Raw genomic sequence first — 26,494 nt, 5'->3', positions numbered from 1 at the left:
ACTCATAAGTTCTTTGTGATTATAAAAATATGGAAGTAGAAATTTTTTAAATAAAATCTAGTCCTTAAAACCAAACTGTAGAACAGAAAATTAGATGCTCTTTAAAAAGGATTTGCTTGTCAAGAGTCCATTGGGAGTTTTAGTAAGGCAATAATCTCAAACATAGTTCCAGTAAGTGCCATTAAAAATTATTTTCATTTGCAAGTGGAGCATTGATAGGTGACATCAAATGGATACACAGCGGCCAGCCTTTAAGTAGACACTCCATATACCCAGCATTACACCCTAGATTCTTACCCATTTTGTGCAAGGTCTATAACTACTAAATCCTTTTCTAGAAGAACTACCACAGCATATGGTTCCTGAAAATCTAAAAACAGACAGAAAGGTTACATATTAGTCATTTTAGTTCTCCTAACATATAGTCTCAGCAGTCCACATTGCAGGAGATTGCGTACCACACACTTTACTAGCCATAAGCAGTAACACCATTAGAGCATGCACAGGTATTCACAAATCTGTATGTTCAAAATTGAGGTTGTAAAGACCTCATCCACCTATCTTCATTTCCTCTCCCTCTCAATTAAATCCATTTCAGAACACTGAGAAAAGGAAGGCGTTTTGATCTGCAAAAGCAATATTTTCAGAGAACGCCAGTTACTAACAGTAACATTATTTCCCCTCACGGAATTGATTCTTTGGATCTTCACTGTGTGAGATTAAGAAACAGTAAGTGACCTAATTTACAAAAGGAATTGAAGACTGTTCATCTGAAAGGAGCACCAGTGTGGAACCAGAATCTGGAGCATTAAAAGGCAATTCCAGAATTTTAACCTGGAGTAGGCCAGACATTCTGAGCCACGAATGCCTGCAAACTAGGATTTCTGTGGAGAGCAAATGAACCACAATATTGTAAGTGTGCAATACTTGTTTGGACAGATCTTGTTCTTCCTGGTTGGTCAACTGCACCTCTATCCTTTCAACCTTTGGCAAAAAGTTTACAGGTAAGACTGAGTGAATAAGATGCAAGTCCCACCACCAAGACATTGAAAATACTGGTCTGCTACAAATATATTGCTAGTACAAAAAGTACTCTTAAATGAACCTTGCTGTGTCTCAATGTCCACCATTGGGACTTCCGAGGTACACCTATACCCAAATTTATGGCTAAGAGTTCACAGTAGTTCAGTATCAGCCTACCACAACTCCAAATCCTCATCCAGTAATAACTATACTAACAGCTATTTTTATTTAATTAATTAACTAACAAACAACAAGATGAGGAAAACAGAAATGAACCAGCAAGTTCAGTGGTTGCTCCAGCTAATGGAAATAGAGGCACTACAGAAGGATATGTGACAGGGGTCTTTTGTAACCATAGTTTAAAACATTTACATCTGTGGATGACGGACAAACACTGAAGGTTTTACTGCTTTGAACAACTCTGGGTCTTGAGACATGGCAGGTGACTTCTTAGAGTGGGGATGTGCACAAACTTTTCTCCCTTATGAAATTTCATTTCTTTTTCCAATTGCAAGCCCCGGAACAGTCACAAAAATAATGTAATGCTTTCATTTAAAACATCAGTTTGAATATATTGCTGACGTGCTTCAACAACTCATTTTTACAGTGATTTCTATTCTGAGCATGTGATATAATATCTAACATTTCAACACTGAAAATTTACCTATTAGATGTACTGACATTCTAATGATCTCCAAAAGGTATTTCTTCAATGGGTACACTGCATTTCTGACAGACAATAAAGAGATGTATTCTAATGGCCTGAGCACTGAACATAGTACTAGAAACCAATTTCTAATCCCAGAAGAAACACTGTGCTCTCTCTGTCAATTGGGGTAAACTACTTAATCTCTGATGGAGGTTGCCTGCCTGTAAAACATGGATAACTTACATACCAACCTCACAGGAATGTTACAATAATTAGTAAATATTTACACAATCACTGTAGATTAAAAGGCCTGGGTAAGTGCTAATCATTAATAATATTATTTATAACTGTCTTTGCATTGTATTTTATAAATGCTTGTATGCATGCACATTTTAATAAATTGTATTATTTTTAAAAGGAGAAAAACCACATGTAATTACTAATTCTTTTTCAGAACATTATAATTGATGTTGGGGTTTATTATGAAACCTATTTCACCTTTAAAAGAATGCTGAAACAAAACTTGACAGACAATAGCTACAACAGATGATATTGGTCCAGTCCTGTCCCTCACAGAGATATAATAGTGAGGCAGAAGCAGTAAGGAGTATTCTGGCAGAGTAAAGATACAAAGAGAATGGGTAAAAGTATAACCTTTACAGAACCTACCATTAGGGTATGGAGTTTCACAGAGGGTTAGAAAATCAACAACAGAATAATCCATTTCTAGCACAGCAGTGCTTTTCCCATGCATGACTGTTAAACAGGGTCTTCTTCCTACAGTATCATATGATAAGCCTCCCGACAGAATGATGAAAGGCTCCCTGGAAATAAAACAGGCATTTATGACTATGAAAGGTATACTGAAAAGGAAAGTGTGATCCGTTTTCCCACGGCCCCTTAATATGAGCTGAAGAGGACACAACTAATGGTAGATATATTTTGAGTGACTGGAAATCGCTATCCACACAGTGTGTACTCGGTCTGTAGCTTTGACTACTGATGGAGGTCAGAGTTAAGTGCTACAGCCTGAGCAACTGAAGGGGAATGGATTCTCAGAAACTAACATTTTTTTTGGTTTTGTTAACACGTACATAACTTTACTTCCTGACACAGGCTTGGGAAAAGAATTCTCTGCAAAAGACATTGTCTATGTCCTCTCAGTTAATGGCAGAGCCAGTTCAGATGTGCTGTCAAACATCCAGCTGCACGGACACCCCAAATCAGAGGATCCTCTCAGAGATGGGTTGAAATAGTACTATGATGTTTACTGCTTAAGTCTCCTTATTGTGCAATTTGGAGTATGAACTACTTTGAGCTTACAAAGCTCTGTGGTCATAATAGCTTGAGCCCTTTAGAGTAACAGGATGTCTCCTCTTTTATAACTGGCCCGCCTGATATACTTCACAGATGTCCCTTCTTTCCAGTTAACAAAAAACCTTTATCCAACGTACCTCTAAATCTCTACAAAAACTCACCTATTCTGAGTGCTTTATCTATTCTGCCCCATAGCACATCACATAAAGCTCGGAGATAGTATACGGATTTGGGTTAGGAATCAGAGACAAAGTTGCACATTGAATCTTATTAGCAGAGTTCAGGACCCTGATCCAATAGTTATGCAGGGAGCCCCAGATTTGCTAGAACCAGCACTGCTTGGGGGGGGCTAAGAATACTTGCACTCCAGTTTTTTTTTTTTTTTAACTTGCCAGCAAAGACAAGACTTGATATTCTTAATATTTCCTCATAAGAATGGTCATGCTGGGTCAGACCAAAGGTCCATCTAACCCAGTATCCTGTCTTCCGACAGTGGCCAATGCCAGGTGCTCCATAGGGAATGAACAGAACAGGTAATCATCGAGTGATCCATCCTGTTGCCCATTCCCAGCTTCTGGCAAACAGACTACGGACACCATCCCTGCCTATCCTGGCTAAGAGCCATTGATGGACCTATCCTCCATGAACTGATCTATTTCTTTTTTGAAACCTGTTCAAAATTAAAAGTGTGGGACAGGAAATCAATTAACCAAAATTGCTGTGTTGGAAGTTAGGCTTAATTGGTGGACAAAATAATGAGCAAATGAGCTACTTTTTCTGAGGTCCTTAAAAAGACTTTGGGGAAGAAAAATCTAACCAACTGTTAGCTGAGAGATGAGTGAACCAGAAGAGGCAAGCTTCTCCATCAAGGCTGCATAACACACCCTCTCCTGGGACGTGAGGATTCACTGCGGCAGTTAGCCCTTTGTTGTCCTAATCCTGAGAGATGTCCAGATGAGATCAAAAGTCAGAGAAAGGAATCCAGAGGACACTGCCACCTTCACTGGCTCTGGCTAGATCCCAAACACCACCTGGGATGTAAGGCTTTGGTTCCTGCACCATCCCGCCTCCTTCCCTACTGTGTCATTTTCCTTCCCTACCTTATTTCTTCTCTTTCCTGTCTCTTTCCATTTATCTTCTGTTTAGTAAGAGTCCGGCTTAGCTAGTAAAGACTGTATATTTTGCAACACTACTGTGAACCTGTGACCAAAGAAGCAATTCAAGACAGTACCCTAAAACAGCCAGATGCAGGTACCAGTTTGCCAAGACTTGGAATGGCTGATTGGAATGTGTGCTGGGCCTGTTTCTCTCCAGCAGTGAGGCTGCAAGTCAATCAGCCACAGAGATGGAAGTTCAATTTTTGTTGCGCATTTCTTTCCCCTTTTGTGTAAGCTTCTCTTGTTTTGCTTTCTAGGAGTAGGATCAGACTTTAAGAGTAGCAACAGCATCAGCTCCAGCCCATCTCAACTAACTTCTCTTACCCCAAAAGGCCAGTTAACATATTTAATACCATCTAAAAAACTTGTTAGAAAAGAATTTTTCTTCCTTCCTCTACCAGCTAAAGGGAAGAATATTGTGAAAATAAAAGCCTTGCTTCATACCTTACTTTTCAAAAGCTTTTCCCTCTTTTTCTGTATCTTTAATACATAGTTAAAAATTTTAATGATGTGTTTGCCATAGGACTAAGCAGGCTGAAGTTGCTGTATTCCAGTACCCAAAGCCTTTTATAACTGTTTAATGTTGTGCAGTGACAAAGTCACATTAACATCTCTGGGCCCAGTTACTCCCTCAAAATTAACAAACAACAATCAAATCTCAAACCATATGATGTACTGCTGACCACCCCAGTGGTTAAAAAGACATTTTTTCTCCCTTCCATATGGCACCATGTGTTGAACTGTGGAGCTAAGTGCTTTAAGTTTCCCTTCTTCCTAAGTATCATATATGGAGAGCTCTCTGAGAGGCAGGTCCACGATACTGGACCTGAAATACTAATGGATCTAATGTAGTAGGGTGATGTTCCTAGCTTATATTCACAAAGTATTTCAAAGTACAGCAATATAATTTAATAAGAAAGAGTAAATACTTTTTTTTTCCATTCTGTAGAATGGAAATAGAACAGCAATGTTCTCATACAATTATGGAACATCAGGTGCTTAATGTAGGTGATAGAAGGTCAAAGAACTTCATTTTGAATGAAATGGAAATGGATTAATTGACTACACAGTAAGTGAATGTGCAAACTGTATTACTTGAGGCAAAGTTATACACACTACATTGAGATATTAGAGTAAATTACATTTACTGAACAGGCCAATGCTGGCAACAAAAAGTTTGTTACAAATAGAAAATAAAAATATTTAACATTTATTTTTTAATGTAATGCATAAACATTTTAGAGTGATTTTGAGAGTAAAAATCACAGATATTTAGGATTTTCAAACACAATGAGAACAATTTTTCCATTAGAAATGCTGTCAACTCTAACTTCAGCACAAGCTTTCCACCTGTCTCTGACAACAGAATATTGTCCAGCCATTCATGATTGAATGACACTAACACATTGTTAGGTATGCTAATCCATAAAAATACTGGCAACACTACTAATTTCAATTTTAGTTAATTTTTTATTGCTTCATTATAACAATTACGTAGGTGATTAAAAATCCGTTTGGTTGTTCCTTGTTATTCACTTCTTTAAAATAATATAGTTAATTCTTAACACAAATATGCAAAGTGGTCTTGAATTATAGAAATATAAAGTAAACCCATTTCTCCAATTGTTTTTATGATTTTTTTTTATTTGAAGTGACACTATCAATTTAAAACTCACACTTTTTAAAAACTTATTGTGGACATCCAAGTTAACTATACTGTAAAAGATGATAAAAATATTTTACTATTTCTCAATTTGTTTTCTTGGTGTATTTGACAATATAATGTTTAGCCTAGTTTCAATGTTTTACTTGTTTGGGCTTTTCACACAGCTACAGGAGAAAAATATTTTGAAGATAAAGTATGATTATAAAACCACAAAAATGGCAGCAAGACTTAAGAGGAAGTATATACCAGAAACTATTTGTAAGCTATTTCTTAAGTGGACATTTTAAATTTTTGAGTTGACAGTGTCTCTTTATTTAAAGGCCCACAACAAAAACTTGAGTATTGTAAAAACACTCAACTAAATAAATCTACTAATGCTGTCCTCAAGTTGATGATTCAGCTTTTGATGATTGTCTGATTACTTATTATAAAAATGAATAGCTTTTTGAAACAGAGGCAGCTCACCTGATCTAATTCTAGCCATAAATCAGTTTTATACTTATCTGGAGATGGTGTAACTATCACGTAAATTAAATTCCTACTGTTTAATTAACTTTTTATATGACTGAACAATACAAAGACAAATTAGTTCTGCTTCATGGAAAAACTGACCCCTTCCCCTTGGGAAAGCAGATTATGGACTTTCCATTAAATTACTGGAAAGTGTTTTCACCTATAGTACAATATTTTAAATTTTTACACACACACACACACACACACACACACAGAGTTTTTTCAAAGCAAATAAGCACAAGTTTACATTTCCTTCAATAAAATTGCAAGAGTGAAACATAGCTGAATACGTACCTAGGCAATGGGATACTTTTTGTTTCTTATTCAACCATCATCAAAATCAGCAGTAATTTTAACACTGGATACAATATATCCCCGGGAAACATTGAATCACAATAGCTCATGAAAGCTTATGCTCAAATAAATTTGTTTGTCTCTAAGGTGCCACAAGTACTCCTTTTCTTTTTCCGGCTACAGACTAACATGGCTGCTACTCTGAAACCTGTCAATAGATTGTCAACACTTTCTTGAAGGAAGGGAGATTGATAGCTTCTCTTACTTCAATATGGCCACTGCTCAAGAAGCCATAGCTTGGATCCACAAAGAGAAAGGCATTGCAACATGAAATTTTTAGACACTCTGAAAAATCACTGAAATCCAAAAACCCTGGGTTAGGTGCCTAGGCTCCGTACACAATGCATAGGTAGAGATAGGCATCTGAAAATGGGATCCACAAAAACCAGCAAGCCAGGCAGGATGTTGTGTAGGTTAGTCAAAGAGATGCTGATGAGAGGAGTGTGTCCTAAATCCTGTGCCTCTCCCAGAGTTAGATACTTAAGTGAGAGCTGAAGGGAGGCACCTATCTTTGTTTGGGATCCACAGCCAGGAATCCTCTCTCTTGGAGGCAGACACCTATCCCCTTCTTGCAACAACAGCTTAGATGTCTGCCTCCCTTCGCACAAAACTGCCAGGGTGGGAATAGCTGACAGAAGTGGCCTCCTTTATAACCTTTAGCCCAGTGATTAGAGTACTCACCCAGGGTATGGAGACCCCAGTTCAACTCCGCCTCTGCCTGATGAGGAAAAAGGATTTAAATAGGGGTTTCTCACCTCTCAAGTGAGTGCCCAAACCACTGGACTATGGAATATTTTGATATGGGTCTCTCTCAGTCTCTCCTGCTGAAGCCATTCCATTCTGTATTAAACAATTACATGCTAATTGGGCTAGAGACAGAGAGAGGATGCCTCTATAGTCCAGTTCTGAGCATGCCTAACGGATCAGGCCACACAGGTGAGATATCCTGCCTATCTTCACCTGGTTTGAAGATCGCACTGTGTCTTAGACATGAGATAGAGTCTGGACATCTGCCTGAGCTAGCAGCATACAGGACCAGAGGCAGAAACTATTACAGCAATAACTAGGGCCCTACCAAATTCACGGTCCATTTTGGTCAATTTCACTGTCATAGGATTTTAAAAATTATAAATTTCATGATTTCAGCTATTTAAATCTAAAATTTCACAGAGTGGAACTGTAGGGGTCCTGACTCAAAAAGGAGTTATCGGGTGGTTGCAAGGTTATTGTAGGGGGGGTTACAGTTCTACTACTCTTACTTCTGCACTGCTACAGGCAGCAGCACAGCCTTAAGAGCTGGCAGCTGGAGAGCAGCAGCTGCTGGCCTGGAACCCAGCTCTGAACGCAGAGCCGCTGCCAGCAGCACCCTTACTTCTGTGCTGCTGCCTGCAGAGCTGGGCCCTCAGTCAGCAGCCACCACTCTCTGGCCACCCAGCTCTGAAGGAGGCAGCAGCACAGGGGTAAGGGTGGCCTGGTATGGTATTGCCACCCTTACTTCTGCGCTGATGCTGGGGGGAATCACTGCCTTCAGAACTGAGTGCCTGGCCAACAGCCACCACTCTCCAGCCACCCAGCTCTGAAGGCAGCGCAGAAGGAAGGGTGGTAATATCACAACCCACCTAAAATAACCTAGTAATCCCCTGCAACTCCTTTTTGGATCAGGACCCCCAACGTGAGAAATGCTGGTCTCCTCCGTGAAATCTGTATAGTATAGGGTAAAAGCACACAAAAGACCAGATTTCATGGTCCGTGACTTATTTTTCATGGCTGTGAATTTGGTAGGGCCCAAGCAATAAGAGATGCTAAATGAATTTCGGCACCAATAGGGTTAGGAGAAGCTAAGTGAGGGTTTTGTGGATCCACAAAATTTAGTTACCTAAATCCCTTTATAAATCTCGCCCACTGACTATCCTATTACCACCCTGTAAACCCAATCTTCCATTTTTGGTTAAGATTATTAAAAACATTGTAGCAAGACATCTCTCACATTAGATATTACAGTGATAAGCTCAGTACAAAAACCTATATAGAAAAGGTTTCAGAATAACAGCCATGTTAGTCTGTATTCGCAAAAAGAAAAGGAGTACTTGTGGCACCTTAGAGACTAACCAATTTATTTGAGCATAAGCTTTCGTGATCTACAGCTCACTTCATCGGATGCATACTGTGGAAAATACAGAAGATGTTCTCATACATACAAACCATGAAAAAATGGGTGTTTACCACTACAAAAGGTTTTCTCTCCCCACACCCCACTCTCCTGCTGATAATAGCTTATCTAAAGTGATCACTCTCCTTACAATGTGTATGATAATCAAGTTGGGTCATTTCCAGGAGAAATCCAGGTTCTCTTTTCCCCCCCCTCCCCCAAACCCACTCTCCTGAATAGCTGTCTCAGAGCTCTGTAACCACAGTCAATGTACCAACCTGGGTATGAGACAGAGAGAATGCAATGGTTGTATTGGTAACTCTCTTCTTGGTGATGGAGCTGATATCATTAAATCTATCAGCTGCCTTCAATACAGCTGATCGTGAGATGATTTTGACTAGTTTGTGGATCAACATGATTACAACCTGTCCTTATAGTGTATTCTCAGAAGGCAGTCGTGAGAAACTCTTCCTCTCTGATAGTGTTTGTGTGGAGTTTTGCAGGGGTTTCATCTGGTCTCCTGTCTTGTTCAACATTTACATGGGGCCATTGGGGTGGTTAGTAAGGAGATATGGGCTGCAGTGTTTTTGTATTAAATAATACATATTAATTGGGCTAGAGACAGAGAGAGGATGCCTCTATAGTCCAGTTCTGAGCACGCCTAACGGATCAGTCCACACAGGTTAGACACGTGTTACCCTGTTATGCTGATGACATTCAGCTTTATATCTAGATTTCATCTGACCTAGCCAAAATAGTTAACAGGCACACACTGTGTCTGGACGAAATTGGTAAAGACGAGAGCTAGATGAGTGATACTTAATACAGGCAAGACTGATCTGATGTTTTGTTTTATTCTAAATAGGTTCTTTTACCATGCTCATTGTCATAGAAACTAAACAACATCCAGTAGCACTCATTTAGTAATATGACTAACATCTCACATGTGGTTCGTTCTGTTTCTCATCCTCTGTCTGGGGCTGTCTGTGTGACAAAATATTTTTTCTTAAAATGTTGTCACCTTACAAGCCTTGCAATGCCCACTGGCTGAGGGCCGACTGTAACACACATCTGGCCTGACACACTCACTACCCCAACTGACACTGTTGTCATAACATGTATATAAAAGGTGTCTTGTAAGGCATCATATGTAAAAAAAACAGTTGTTCTTTGATATGTATTGCACATGTTTCTTTCACCCTTGGTGTGTGCAGCCTACGCAGTCAGAAATTTTTCCCATAGTGGTACCAGTTGGGGCTGCTTGAGTGCCTTGTGCAGCACTTTGCCCCAACATAATGGACCCAACCGCCCCATAGTGTACTCTGTTCCTTCTTGATGGAAGACTCCAATGCAGAGAGGCAGGAGCAGGTGTTATGGAATGGACACGTGCAACACATCTGGAAGAACAACAGTTACAGCAGGTCAGTAACCGCTTTTTCTTCGAGTGATTGCACGTGCCCACTCTGCTGTTGGTGACTCACAAGCCATAAAGCAGGTGGAGGATTCGGTGTCTGTGTGTACACAGACTGGAATACAACTCACCCAAATTTAGCATTGTTTCTAGAGTGCTGAGTGATGGCATAATGGGATGTAAATGTGTGGACTGCAAATCAAGCTGCCGCTCTACAAACATCCTGGATAGGGACTTTCACAAGAAACGCTGCCGAGGCTGCTTGTGATCTTGTCAGATGTGCAGGTACTTTGCTTGGTGGGAAAATGCCAGCCAGTTCATAACATACACAAACACGGGATGCTATCCACAACAAAAATCTCTGTGAAGAGTGTGGAAGAACTTTTATTCCTGTCTGCGATGGACATCAATAGTTAAGCTGACATATGGAATTGTTTAGTCCTGTCTATGTAGGACGCCAAAGCCCTTCTTCCTTGTTCATCTCTGTTGAAGTGCGGAGTCAGGTAAACTGTAGGTAAGTAAATGGCCAGCTGAATACAAAATTAGATATTAGAGAGAGAATTCTTGGATTACGGCGCAGATACACTTTGTCCTTAAAGGCAATTGTACAAGGAGGTTCAGATATCAAAGCAGCTCAACCACGCCCCAGGCTGAAGTGATGACTACCAAAAAAGCCACCTTCATTGATAGATCTAGCAAGGAGCACGTTGCTACAGGCTCAAACAGAGGCCCCATAAGTTTTGACAAAACTAAATTCAAGTCCCAGGGAGGAACAGGTTATCTTATCTATAGATATAACATTTCCAGGCTTTTCAAAAGTCTGATTGACGTAGCGCTACAAAAAATAAAATGGTTGTCCATGTGGGGTCACAAAGCCGATATTGCTGCCAAGTGGCCCTTGATAGAACTATTTTGCCAAATTTCAATGTTTTAGGTACAATAGATAGTCCAGACTATGCTGGATTGAGGACGGTATTGGCAAAACCCTGAACTGACAAGAGCAAATGGAGACTCACTTACACTTGGAAATGTAAGTACCCCTGGTGGAAGACTTTCTATTTTTTAGCAAAATATCCCAAACTTGCTCCGAGCAAGACTCCTCTCTAGAATTTAGCCATGTAGCCTCCAGGCTGTTAAATGAAGTGCCTGCAGGTTCAGGTGGAGCAGCCAAACATGATTCTGCAAAATTAGCTTTGAGTCCAAAGGAAGTGATATTGGAGACTCCACCAACAGATCCAGGAGAGTGAAGAACCAGTGCTGCTGGGGCTACTAGTATAACTTGGTCATTGTCCTGTTTGATCTTTAACTACACTCTGTGAAAGACTAGAACTGGAGGGAAAAGCATAGCAGAGCTTGTTCGACCAGGATAGTAGGAAAGCATCTATGACGGAATATGGACGGCGACCCTGTAGGGAACAAAACTGATGTCATTTCCTACTGGTTTTGTTGTGAACAGATCTCTCTGAGGATTCCCCCACTGCTGGAAAATGAATCTGGCTATATCTGAGTGGAGACTCCACTTGTAGCAACTCGTAAATGATCTGCCTAGGTGGTCTGCAAGCTCATTTTGCACCCATAGAATGTAAGAGGCTTCAAGATTGATTGAATTGGCAATGCAGAAGTCCCTGACAAAACAGGGAAGGAAAGGGCTCCTCTCTGCCAGCTGAGGTATAACATTGTTCTCATAGGAGAACAGCAGCAAACAAGTTTTTCCTTTGAACTGAGATAGAAAAGCCTGACAGCCTAAACAGATAGCCTTTGGCTTCCTGACACTGATGTGTACAGACAGGTCTTGTGAGGACCATAAATCCTGAGTTTGGAGGGAACCCAAATGAGCACCCCAACCAAGGGGATATGCATCCATCCACAAGGTCAGTGAAGGCTGAAGGTGGACAAAGGGAATGCCTGCACTTACACTGACCAGGTCTGTCCACCAATCTAGAGAAGTCAGAACGTGAGAGGGCACGTTTAGCACATAGCTCAGAGGGTGACAACTTGGCAAATAAATGGAGGCCAGTCAACTTTGAAGAATCCTGAAACGTAATGTGGCATGCTGGGCTATGTATATGCACTTGGCCATATTCCTCAGGAGCATCATACAGGTTGTTGCTGTTATGACAGGGTGAGCAAGCTGAAATCTGGAACAAGAGATTGAATTGTTTGGAACCATGCCTCTGGAAGAAAAGTTCCAGCACGAGTAGGGTACAGTACTGCTCCTATAAACTCTATCCTCTGAACTGGACAAAGGGTAGATTTTTCTAAATTGACCAGGAGATCCAGAGCCTTAACGGTTGACTGAATGAGACACACACTGGATAGTACCTGAGCCCTGGACCAATGAGGTGGACAAGGCTTTCTTCCAACAACTAGCGGAAGTTACTAGATCACAGGCCCTGGTTCTCATGGGAGACTTCAATCACCCTGATATCTGCTGGGAGAGCAATACAGCAGTGCACAGACAATCCAGGAAGTTTTTGGAAAGGGTAGGGGACAATTTCTTGGTGCAAGTGCTGGAGGAACCAACTAGGGGCAGAGTACTTCTTGACCTGCTGCTCACAAACCGGGAAGAATTAGTAGGGGAAGCAAAACTGGATGGGAACCTGGGAGGCAGTGACCATGAGATGGTCGAATTCAGGATCCTGACACAAGGAAGAAAGGAGAGCAGCAGAATACAGACTCTGGACTTCAGAAAAGCAGACTGACTCCCTCAGGGAACTGATGGGCAGGATCCCCTGGGAGAATAACACGAGGGGGAAAGGAGTCCAGGAGAGCTGGCTGTATTTTAAAGAATCCTTACTGAGGTTACAGGAACAAACCATCCCGATGTGCAGAAAGAACAGTAAATATGACAGGCAACCAGCTTGGCTTAACAGTGAAATCCTTGCTGATATTAAGCACAAAAAAAGAAGCTTACAAGAAGTGGAAGATTGGACAAATGACCAGGGAGGAATATAAAAATATTGCTCAGGCATGCAGGAGTGAAATCAGGAAGGCCAAATCACACTTGGAGTTGCAGCTAGAAAGAGATGTTAAGAGTAACAAGAAGAGTTTCTTCAGGTATGTTAGCAACAAGAAGAAAGTCAAGGAAAGTGTGGGCCCCTTATTGAACGAGGGAGGCAACCTAGTAACAGAGGATGTGGAAAAAGCTAATGTACTCAATGCTTTTTTTGTTTTTGTCTTCACGAACAAGGTCAGCTCCCAGACTACTGCACTGGGCAGCACAGCATGGGGAGGAGGTGACCAGCCCTCTGTGGAGAAAGAAGTGGTTCGGGACTATTTAGAAAAGCTGGACGTGCACAAGTCCGTGGGGCCGGATGCACTGCATCCGAGGGTGCTAAAGGAGTTGGCGGATGTGATTGCAGAGCTATTGGGCATTATCTTTGAAAACTCATGGTGATCGGGGGAGGTCCTGGATGACTGGAAAAAGGCTAATGTAGTGCCCATCTTTAAAAAAGGGAGGGAGGAGGATCTGGGGAACTACAGGCCAGTTAGCCTCACCTCAGTCCCTGGAAAAATCATGGAGCAGGTCCTCAAGGAATCAATTCTGAAGCACTTAGAGGAAAGGAAAGTGATCAGGAACAGTCAGCATGGATTCACCGAGGGCAAGTCATGCCTGACTAGTCTAACTGCCTTCTATGATGAGAACACTGCTTTCCCCTCATCCACAGAGACAGTTGACGTGTAGACTTTAGCAAAGCTTTTGATGCTGTCTCCCACAGTATTCTTGCCAGCAAGTTAAGGAAGTATGGGCTGGATGAATGGACTATAAGGTGGATAGAAAGCTGGCTAGATTGTCGGGCTCAGCGGGTAGTGATCAATGGCTCCATATCTAGCTGGTAGCCGGTATCAAGCGGAGTGCCCCAAGAGTCAGTCCTGGGGCCGGTTTTGTTCAATATCTTCATAAATGATCTGGAGGATGGTGTGGATTGCACCCTCAGCAAGTTTGCAAACGACACTAAACTGGGAGGAGTGGTAGATACACTGGAGGGTAGGGATAGGATACAGAGGGCCCTAGACAAATTAGAGGATTGGGCCAAAAGAAATCTGATGAGGTTCAACAAAGACAAGTGCAGAGTCCTGCACTTAGGACGGAAGAATCCCATGCACTGCTACAGACTAGGGACTGAACGGCTAGGCAGAAGTTCTGTGGAAAAGGACCTATGGATTACAGTGGACGAGAAGCCAAGAAGGCTAATGGCATTTTGGGATGTATATGTAGGGGCATTGCCAGCAGATGGAGGGATGTGATTGTTCTCCTCTATTCAACATTGCTGAGGCCTCATCTGGAGTAGTGTGTCCAGTTTTGGGCCCCACACTACAAGAAGGATGTGGAAAAATTTGAAAGCATCCAGCGGAGGGCAACAAAAATTATTAGGGGACTGGAACACATGACTTATGAGGAGAGGCTGAGGGAACTGGGATTGTTTAGACTGCAGAAGAGAAGAATGAGGGGGAATTTGATAGCTGCTTTCAACTACCTGAAAGGGGTTTCCAAAGAGGATTGATCTAGACTGTTCTCAGTGGTACCAGATGACAGAACAAGGAGTAATGGTCTCAAGTTGCAGTAGGGGAGGTTTAGGTTGGATATTAGGATATGGTGGTGAAGCACTGGAATGTGTTACCTTGGGAGGTGGTAGAATCTCCTTCCTTTGAGGTTTTTAAGGTCAGGCTTGACAAAACCCTGGCTGGGATGATTTAGTTGGGGATTGGTCCTGCTTTGAGCAGGCGATTGGACTAGATGACCTCCTGAGGTCCCTGATATTCTATGACTCTGTGATCTCTTACTAGCCAGACATCCAGGTAAGGATAGATTTGTACTCTTAGTCTCCTCAGAAAGGCAGCTATCCCTACCATATATTTTGTGAAAAACCAAGTAGCTGCTGACAGGCCAAAAGACAGCATGGTGAAATGGTAATGAGAGTGATTCACTATGAATCCGAGACACTTGTGTGACTTTGATACATCACCACATGAAATCAAGGGCTGCATACCAGTCTATAGGATTCAGGGATGGAACAACAGAAGCAAGGGTGACCATGCAAACAAACTGTATTTTTTTAAAACATCTGTTGAGTTGGCACAGGTCTAAAATTAGTCTGAGACCTCCCTTTCCTTTCTGTATTAGGAAATAATGGGAATAAAACCCCTTCCCTCTGACATGCTGGGGAACCTCCTCTGTGTTCTCACCAAAAGGAGAGATTGCATCTCCTGGAGGAGGAACTCCTCTTGAGAGTGGTTCCTAAAGAGGGATAGGGAGAGAGGGAGAGGTAGAAACAAATTGGAGGGTATATCTCACTTCAGGAGTGCTTAAAATCCATTGGTCTAAAGTAATCTGGGACCAAGCACTGAGGAAATAGGAAAGATGATTTGCAAACACATATGAGAGACGGGATTTGGAAACATCGAAACTGGCATGGCATCCCCAGCCGACCCATCAAAATGTCTGTTTAGCACCCCTCGGGAGTCTAGATGGAGCAGGCATTGACGTAGAAGCAGAAGGAGGTGGTGATCTGCGCCTATAACTAAGGCTAAGATTTTATCATGGATATTTTTAGTAAAAGTCATAGACAGGTCACAGACAATAAACAAACAAATATATGCATGTGAGGTACTTTTTTCCAAGCCCCATAGATATGACAGTAATGATAAATATGTCTTGACTTTCTGTAAAGGCAAGTTTAATAAAATTATAACTTTTTAAATCTTAGGTTATTATATTTTTGTATTAATAGTGAGAGCTCTCCTTTACATTGCACTCTCAGGTGCTCCTAGAAGATTAGGTAGCTCCAGCCACCATATTAATTCTGCAGCACCATACCTGCAGAGGGCGAGGACATGAGCACTCCTTTTGATTAGGGACCTTACTACTGTCATCCATAATTTAATCTTGAGGTGACAAAACTAATGCAATGTGCTCTATGTGAGGCTACACCTTAAAGCCACCCAGAAACTGAAGCAGGTGCAAAATGTGGCAGCTGCTTGGTAAGTGGAGTATCTCACTATGAACTTGCGTAGCTGGCACAGCAGGGAGGTTCTGAGCTTGTGTATGAGCCTGACAACTTCTGCTATACACATGAACCTTTACCTGTGTTAGACTATGTCTATACTACAGATCTTACAGCAGCACAGCTGTACTGCTGCACTGTAAGGTTTCCCGTGTAGCTGCTCTATGCCGACGGGAGAGAGCGTCTCCTGACGACATAGCGCTGTCCACACTGGCGCTTCTGTTGGTGAAATTTACGTCAGTCAGGGGGGTGTTTTTTTCAACCCTGACCGAGAAAAGTTCTAATGTAGACATAGCCTTAGTTTTCACACTGCTAAAAAGGAAATGAAAAAAAAATGTACAGTCAAGAAACTTCACCATATTGAAGTTAATTGGTTTTGGTGAAAATGACCAATTTCAAATGGACATTTTACTGTTGTACTGCTACCCACAGAGACTACATACCTCAACATACAATACTATATCTTGATTTGAGCAGCATAACCTATCATATTATAATGAAAGTTGCATGTTGGTACCTGTAGTTTCTGCAGATTTCACTTCTAATGTAAATTTGAGGGTAAATGGGCTGTACTTGGCAGGGTTTCTTGTAAACCAAAATAACTATACAGTTGACAACAGTATCCAGGAAATCCATCAAATATATTTCTACTCCACAATTGACTCAACCAGAGGAGGGGGGGAAGCAATGGATTTAAGGCATTTAAATGACATAGTAGCTCCAATATGAGAAAAAGGGCGTCACAATAAAATGTGCTGCAACAATGTTGAGGTTAGAAAAAGAAGGGTGTCAAAGTAAGACTATTCCAGGTTTGTATTGCATTACTTTGCATATTGTAGTGAATGAAATAAATCAAAGTTTACTACTAAAAGCAGATCCTAATATTGAAATGACAGTGTAATATAATTATGTTTGCTAATTATGCACTTTGAATAAGAACATGAAATTGAGATATGCAATAATATAAAAATCAAATGTATGATTACATAATTGAGAGCTGTATACAACCTTTTATGAACCATTTTGAAAATTATTTTAGATGCCTGCCAACCAGGTTGGGTAATTACATTTTGCCTACCTAATTTTCTCTTGTAGTTTCAATTAGAAATAAGTTTTTCACTTGTGGAATCACTGCTATGAAGGATTACTGGGAGCTGTTAGAAATTTGTGGTTTACTGCAGAAGCGGTTCTACTTCAGAGACAGCTGAAGTGGATCCTTATAAATTTACACATTAATTTTACAAATGATTTTGGCATCTTTTGCTATAAATCACTATATAAACTTATGGAATTACACAATATCGTTAAAAATTTAATGTAAACTATTAAAAAAGAATCTAGACTATATCATGCAGTTTGGAGCAAGACTACAACAGTATGACTGAGATCACTGAGTAACCTACACCTACAGGGTGTTTCTGCTGTGGTTTAATTAATCCATAACGGGTAAGCCTACTCCAAAAATAAGGCAATCAAAGACTTTGTCAAAGCCCCATTGAACATGTAGATGGGTGAAGGACTGGACTATGTGTGATGCCAGGCCATTACCACTGTATAATTCACTTTTCAGCCTCGGAAGCATTATTATTATAATAAATAGGGTAGAAAATATGTGGATAAAGGCCCTCATTTAAATTTGGATGAAAGACCTTCATTTAGGCCCTCTCCTAAAACACACTTCTGCAATGGTCAAAAGGTTCAAAAAGCTAAACTTAAGTTACCTCAACCTCTGTACTTCCCAAGTCTTTTAATGTTAAATTATATCTTCAGGGGAGGAACTGAATTTTGTATTTTGTAGAACCAAACACAGTGTTGGTACTTAACCAAAAAAAATTTACTGAGCTCCTGAGAGGATAAAAGGTGAATAGCAAAGTGAAAAGGAAAGTTGAGTTAAGCCCAGATTTATGTGCCGAATTCTCTACATGTATATTGTACCTGGATATTGTAAAATCTGTGTAAGTTACTCTACACACACATGCACAAGACCACAGTAACAACTATAAGCCACAGTGGGATATGCATTAGTAGGCTATTCCTGCATTTCTCTGGTGGTTGAAGTTACAAGGTCCTAAGGAGTGCTCCAATAACCTATTGAACATCCTCATAGCTTATTACTATATAAGAGAAAGAAGAAGGTCAGTGTGATGACTAATAAAGCAGACTGCATAACAAAATTCCAATACAGATACTGGTTGACACAAATTTATTACTTAATGGATTGTTTAAAGGGGAATGAAAAGAACCTCTTAGTTTCCCCCAATCTAGAGCATCAAACAGAGTTCCTTCACAGCCAGACTTCTATGTGGCTGGACTTTACAAAAATGAGACAAGCCATTTACAGTGCACACCTCACTTCTCTACAGAGGAAAAAGGACAGTAAACTATCTGAAGTCCTGCATGCCATAGGGGGCTACAACAGTGGTACCCTCAACTCACTAAACAATATTGTTAATCTATCCAACCACACACTTAGCCCGGCAGAAGAGTCTGTCCTATCTCGGGGACTCTCTTTCTGCCCCACCACCCCCACGAACATGACAGTTCTGCGGTGATCTGGAAGCCTACTTTCGTCATCTCTGACTTGAGGAATATTTTCAACACACCACTGAATAGTGCACTGACCCATAGGAACCCTCCTACCAACACTACAGGAAGAAGAATTCTGCATGCACTCCTCCTGACGGTCGAAATGACAGACTGGACTTCTACATAGTGTGCTTCCACAGACATGTACAGGCTGAAATTGTGAACAAACTTCATCACTTGCCCCATAACCTCAGCCGAAAAGAACGCAATACCATCCACAGCCTCAGAAACAACTCTGACATTATAATCAAAGGGGCTGACAAAGGAGGTGCTGTAGTCATAATGAACAGGTCGGATTATGAACAGGAGGATGCCAGGCAACCCCCCCAATACCACATTCTACAGGCCACTATCCTTTGACCCCACTGAGGAGTACCAAACGAAACTACACCATCTACTCAAGAAACTCCCTGCTACAGCACGGAAACAAATCTACACAGATACACCCCCAGAGCCCCGACCAGGGGTATTCTATCTGCTACCCAAGATCCATAGACCTAGAAACCCTGGACGCCCCATCATCTCAGGCATCGGCACTCTTACAGCAGGATTATCTGGCTGTTTGGACTCTCTCCTCAGACCCTATACTAGCAGCACTCCTAGCTATCTTCGAGACACCACTGACTTTCTGAAGAAACTATAATGCATTGGTGATCTTCCTGAAAATACCATCCTGACCACCATGGATGTAGAAGCTCTTTATACCAATATTCCACATGAGGATGGACTACAAGCTGTCAAGAACAGTATCCCTGTTGAGGCCACGTCGCACCTGGTGGCTGAGCTTTATGACTTTGTCCTCACCCACAACCATTTCAGATTTGGGGACAACTTATACCTTCAAGTCAGTGGCACTGCTATGGGTACCCGCATGGCCCCACAGTATGCCAACATTTTATGGCCGACTTAGAACAACACTACCTCAGCTCTTGTCCCCTAATGCCCCTACTCTACTTGCCCTACACTGATGACATCATCATATGGACCCACGGGAAAGAGGCCCTTGAAGAATTCCACCTGGATTTCAACAATTTCCATCCCACCATCAACCTCAGCCTGGACCAGTCCACACAAGAGATCCACTTCCTGGACACCACAGTACAAATAAGTGATGGTCACAAACACCAGCCTATATCAGAAACCTACTGACCGCTATACTTACCTACACGCCTCCAGCTTCCATCCAGACCACACATGATCCATTGTCTACAGCAAAGCCCTAAGATACAACCGAATTTGCTCCAATCCCTCAGAGACAAACACCTACAAGATCTTTATCGAGCATTCTTAAAACTAAAATACCCACCTGGGGAAGTGAGGAAACAGATTGACAGAGCGAGATGGGTGCCCAGAAATCACCTACTTCAGGACAGGCCCAACAAGGAAAATAACAGAACACCACTGGCCATCACGTACAGCCCCCAGCTAAAACCGCTCCAGCACATTATCAACAATCTAGAACCTATCCTGGAAAACGATTCCTCACTCTCCCAGACCTTGGGAGGCAGGCTAGTCCTCGCTTACAGACAGCCCCCCAACCTGAAGCAAATACTCACCAGCAACTATACACCACACCACAGAAACACTCACCCAGGAACCAATCCCTGTAGCAAACATTTTTGCCTACTCTGTCCCCATATCTACTCTAGCGACACCATCAGAGGACCCAACCACATCAGCCACACCATGAGAGGCTCATTCACCTGCATGTCTATTAATGTTATATATGCCATCATCTGCCAGCAATGCCCCTCTGCCATGTACATTGGCCAAACCAGACAGTCCCTACGGAAAAGAATAAATGGACACAAAACGTACATCAGGAATGGTAACAAACAAAAGCCCGTAGGAGAACACTTCAATCTTCCCGAACATTCTGTAACAGATTTGGAAGTAGCTATACAGACTTCAAAGAGAAACAGCAGAACTAAAATTCATTTGTAAATTTAACACCATTAATTTGGGCTTGAATAGGGACTGGGAGTGGATGGCTCATTACAAAAGCAGCTTTGCCTCTCCTGGAATTGACACCTCCTCATCTATAATTGGGAGTGGACTACATCCACCCTGATCCAATTGCCCTGTCAACACTGGTTCTCCACTTGTGAGGTAACTCCCTTCTCTTCATGTGTCAGTATATTTATATCTGCATCTGTAAGTTTCACTCCATGCATCTGAAGAAGTGGGGTTTTTACCCACGAAAGCTTATGCTCAAATAAATCTGTTAGTCTTTAAGGTGCCACCAGACTCCTTGTTGTTTCAGCTAGACTGGGAGATCCCTAACTTCTACATTTCTGCAGGCCTTCTGACTACTACTCCTGCCCTGCCACTCCTATATAACCAGAACTTCTGGGTAATCCAGTGCAGGATCCCAACAGAGCACATTAATTTTACCAAAAACTCCTGCTGGGCAGTTAGCCATGATAGCTGGACTGATTGCAGCCAGAATTCTCCCAGCAATCTTAGTTTGTGACTAGACTAAGAGTTTGGATCTATAATTCCTAATGCATGCCACTCCACCAATGAAGGCTACTGTGTAGACAGGCTCAGACAATTTTACCATCATGTTAATAAAATTAGATTTCATAGTGGTAGCTATACCTGGACCAGGACGTACCTTTTCAACACTACAACTTTCACAAACTCGAACAGTGAAGCTGCATCTGTTGGAAATTACTGGTCTGAAAAATCCCTGCACAGACAAACCCTGAAGGGAAGGCTGGGTAGTCTGGCTGTATGGGGCTATGTTTTAAGCCCGTTTGTCAGATATTATTGCAGGTACAATCACACAGCCACATGACTCAATAAGAAATGAATAAAGAATAAATCAGTGATTCTGAATTGGTTTAGCTAATGAACTACTGCATTTTTAAATGCTTTTGAAATCAAAGGGAGAAGTGAAGGAAGGTATGGACAGTTAGAAAGGAATGAAAAGCTTGCCAATATAAAGCTTGACATAGACAGCCGGTAAGGGAATACTTTAAAAAAAAAAATGCCACGTAAAAATCAGCAAATCCTAATACATATTCCAGGGTGTATAACAAAATGAATAAACTTATTGAGCCAATGGCAATTCTTTTGAAAGATCATAGTGGAGACGTCTTCCCTCCAAAATATCCCCCCAAGCCCTACACACCCTCTTTCCTGAGGAGGCTTGAGAATAATATCCTAACCAATTGGTTACAAATCAAAGACCCAAACCCCTGGATCTTGGAACAATGGAAAAATCAGTCAGGTTCTTAAAAGAAGGATTTTATTTAAAAAAAGAAAAAAGAAAAAGAAAAGGTAAAAATCATCTCTGTAAAACCAGGATGGAAAATACTTTATAGGGTATTCAGATTCAAAACACAGAGGATTCCCCTCTGGGCAAAACCTTAATGTTACAGAAAACTAAACACAGGGAAAATTCACATAAAACAAAAGATAAACTAATCCACCTTGCCTGGCTTACCTATACTGGTTGCAATACTGGAGACTTGGATTAGGGTGGGTTGGAGAAGATGGATTTCTGTCGGGCCTCTCCCAGGCCCAAGAGAGAACAAATATGTAAAAAAACCCAAAGAGCACAAAACAAAAGCCTCCCCCCACCCAAGATTTGAAAGTATCTTGTCCCCTTATTGGTCCTTTGGGTCAGGTGCCAGCCAGGTTAGCAGAGCTTTTTAACCCTTTACAGGTAACAGGATGTTGCCTCTGGCCAAGAGGAATTTTATAGCACTGTATACAGAAAGGTGGTTACCCTTCTCTTTATATTTATGACAGGCCCGGCTTGACAAAGCCCTGGCTGGGATGATTTAGTTGGTGTTGGTCCTGCTTTGAGCAGGGGTTGGACTAGATGACCTCCTGAGGTCTCTTCCAAGCCTAATCTTCTATGATTCTATGAACATGACAGAATATTCTAATCAAAACCAAAGCGAATGTGACATAAGTATGAATAAGTAATTTTTAAAGCAAGATTTTGAGTTAAGACAAAAACTAAACTAGTTAGAGCACTAATTGGAACCGGAAACAGCAATATGCTAAACTAAGGTGTCCAGTGAACTGTTGTTTCAGGGATTAGTGTTAGGCCTTGCTTTATTTAAACTTCTCTATTATCGATATGGAAGATAGTGTTATCACATTAGTGACATTTTCAAATAGGGTGGATAAAAATCAGTGATTTAAAAAAAAATTGAAAACATCGTATTTTTTTGAGAAAATGCTTTTTGAGGAAAAAACTTATCTAAAGGTAGTTTTAATTAAGATACATTATAGCTCAAAGATATCTCATCATGGAATAGGGATTATAAATTCTAATTCTATAATATGAGACAATATATTCATGTAATGTTTAAGAAAAGTTTTGTAAATGAGTGCCAATATGTCATGGATTAGGGACCCAATTTTATGGGGTTTCAGGGGCTCCTGTATAGATTATTTAGGTTAATCTTTCTATCTACCTAATGGGACTTGGTGCTCAGTCTAGAATAGGGGTTCCCAAATTTGGTTCGCGGCTTCTTCAGGGTAAGCCCCTGTCGGGCCGCGAGACACTTTGTTTACCTGAACTGCAGCCACTGGGAGCTGCGTGCAGCTGTACCCACGGACACTCAGGTAAACAAAACGTCTCGCAGCCTGCCAGGGGCTTACCCTAAACAAGCCGTGAACCAAGCTTGGGAACCCCTGGTCTAGAAGATACCATCAGAGATGCTTAGTTTTGCAGTTCTCAAACTGTGGATTTGTGTCTCCAGAAATAATCTGCTTGTTAACAGCAAAAATATTTTTAAATAAATAAATAATATACAGAGGTGAGAAACAACAGACCTCAACCCTATTGTCCCTGTAAATTTACATGCACGCGCAATCCCTTATCTCTCTCTAAAAGTGCAAAGTTTCAAATAGTTCAATGAATAGAACATTGTTGGGGGACGAATAGATCTGGATAAGTAGTAGAAGTCTGAAGATAAATGTGAGAAGGGAGGGACAGGCAGTAGAAACAAAAGTGAAGCTGTTTGAGCAGCATATGAGGTCTTTCTGAGTGTAGCCTTCATTGATTTGAGATCTAACATATCATTCTCTCACTAGAAGGGAAAACCTATAATGGAGCAGGCCATAATAGAGACCCAGTTTGGGAATATTTTAATGAAGTTCCTCTCCCTGTAAGACAGGCATGCGTGCAAAACGCAAACAGTGCAACAAAAAAATTCAAGGCTTGGCTGCCTGAATGAAACATCATGAGAAGTGTTCCTTCTCAGGAGGAAACTGCATTGAAGATGATGAAAGGAAAATGTCTGAACATGCAGGATCTTCAGGTTGGTAAACTTTTATTTCATACTTCTTTCGTAAGGACTGCCTGTCTTCCTTCTGGACTATTCTTGAATTTTCATCTTTGAGCAAAAATGTAGTTACTCTATTGTACTATCATTTTAGATGCAGTTGCGATAAAAAATAAATGGCTGAAATAGGCAGATCTTCCTTTTACAATTTCACCTTTAAAGTAGTACTGAGTGTCAGTGAATACAATAAGTAATACTAAATGAGCAGTATGGTAATAATAATTAAATAACTGCATTGACTTGTTTTGTTTAGGAGAATCCATCCTCAACGTACAGGATTCTGAAGACTATTCACCTTGAAAATCACCATCATTTCCTATAGTTTCAGATTTCAGAGTAGCAGCCGTGTTAGTCTGTATCCGCAAAAAGAAAAGGAGTACTTGTGGCACCTTAGAGACTAACAAATTTGAGCATAAGCTTTCGTGAGCTACAGCTCACTTCATCAGATGCATTCAGTGGAAAATACAGTGGGGAGATTTATATACACAGAGAACATGAAACAATGAGTGTTACCATACACATACACAGTAACACCCATTGTTTCATCTTCTCTATGTATATAAATCTCCCCACTGTATTTTCCACTGAATGCATCTGATGAAGTGAGCTGTAGCTCACGAAAGCTTATGCTCAAATAAATTTGTTAGTCTCTAAGGTGCCAGAAGTACTCCTTTTCTTTTTCCTAATCTGATGAGAGTTTGTGAACAAAATCATGAAAAAATAGATGGCACTGTCACAGCCAAAGTTCTCAACATTTGGCTTTAGAGAAATGTTGTACACATGCTGAGAACCCTGAAGCCTATTTCTGTAGCCTTGAACAAAACGCAGGAAAATAGCTGTTTTATTGCCGACAGTGTTCAAATTTGGAAGGAACTGAGTGAGATCTTAAAAAGAGAAATATGCAATGACAGAGTTAAATTACAAGCATTAAAAAAACGAATGGGACAAGCACTGTCACCAGCTCATTTTCTTGCAAATATTCTCCATACTTGGTACCATGGTCAAACCTTAACTGCTGAAGAAGAGGAGTTGGCTATGGCATGGACATCCAGCAATCATCCCTCCATAATGCCAACTATAATAAACTTCAGAGCTAAGGGTGAACCATTCAAGAAATATATGTTTGCTGATGATGTTTTAAAGAAAGTCACACACCAGTGAACTGGAGGAAGTCACTTAAGCACTTGGATTCAGAGACTGTTGAAGTGATCATCTCACTTTTAACAGCAGTAGTTTCTTCTGCCGGTGTAGAAAGAATATTTTCTTCCTTTGGACCAAATTGAGAAATCTTTTGGAACCTGAAAAAGCAGGAAAGTTTGTTTTTCCTTTTCCAGATTATGGACAAACCGGAAAATGAAGGTGAAGACGACTGAATTAGCTGCAGAAGCCAATATTTCTAATTTCTCATGTTGACCTGGGTGACAGTCTATTTAATTTTTAAAATATATTTCATTTAACTATTTAGTTAAATAACTTTAACAAAAACAAACCAGATTTTAAAAAACTTGAATGTTTAACTACATTCAAATGCTTGTTTTGTTAAAATATTATATGTTTGCTGTTGAAGAAAAAATCCAGAATATATAACGTCGTTTTAGTTAAATAAAACAAAAACATTTTAAAAGGTCTGTCTGGAGATGTTCTCCTCCTAATACAACATGGCAAGAAAATCCTCCAAATATTAATGATTAACCTGTTAAATTGGAGATAGTTCACCTCCCAATGACTTCATAAGTATCTGCTTCAATTACCTTTGGTAAATGAAATAACCAAACAATCATTCATTTTCTGATATAGCTGTAAAACTAATCTGAAAAGTCTTCAAAATAAACGACTGTCATAAATATAAAGGGAAGGGTAACCACGTTTAAAATCCCTCCTGGCCAGAGGAAAAAACCCTTTCACCTGTAAAGGGTTAAGAAGCTACGATAACCTCGTTGGCACCTGACCACAATGACCAATGAGGACACAAGATACTTTCAAAGCTGGAGGGGGGGAGAAACAAAGGATCTGGGTCTGTCTGTGTGATGCTTTTGCTGGGAACAGAACAGGAATGGAGTCTGAGAACTTAGTAAGTAATCTAGCTAGATATGCGTTAGATTCTGTTTGTTTAAATGGCTGAGAAAATAAGCTGTGCTGAATGGATATTCCTGTCTTTGTGTCTTTTTGTAACTTAAGGTTTTGCCTAGAGGGATTCTCTATGTTTTGAATCTAATTACCCTGTAAGGTATTTACCATCCTGATTTTACAGAGGTGATTCTTTTTACTTTTACTTCTATTAAAATTCTTCTTTTAAGAAACTGATTGTTTTTTCATTGTTCTTAAGATCCAAGGGTTTGGGTCTGTGGTCACCTA

General features: G+C 40.8%; 1 protein-coding gene across 11 annotated transcripts in view; it reads right to left on the bottom strand.

Moving 5' to 3' along the window:
- Nucleotides 1–26,494, bottom strand: part of STXBP5 (syntaxin binding protein 5) — a 184,305-nt gene that overhangs the window by 69,892 nt on the left and 87,919 nt on the right. For all 11 annotated transcript variants that reach the window (XM_073337576.1, XM_073337566.1, XM_073337569.1 and 8 more), the window contains 2 exons: nucleotides 2,342–2,496; nucleotides 298–370 (listed from right to left, as the gene is read on the bottom strand). In XM_073337576.1, coding sequence (XP_073193677.1) covers nucleotides 298–370; nucleotides 2,342–2,496 — 228 coding nt within the window. The remainder of the gene's footprint in view (nucleotides 1–297; nucleotides 371–2,341; nucleotides 2,497–26,494) is intronic.

This window comes from Lepidochelys kempii, chromosome 3 (assembly GCF_965140265.1).
Source record: "Lepidochelys kempii isolate rLepKem1 chromosome 3, rLepKem1.hap2, whole genome shotgun sequence".
NCBI lineage: Eukaryota > Metazoa > Chordata > Testudines > Cheloniidae > Lepidochelys > Lepidochelys kempii.
Note: the sequence above shows the minus strand (reverse complement) of the source record. Positions and strands in the feature narration are given on the sequence as shown.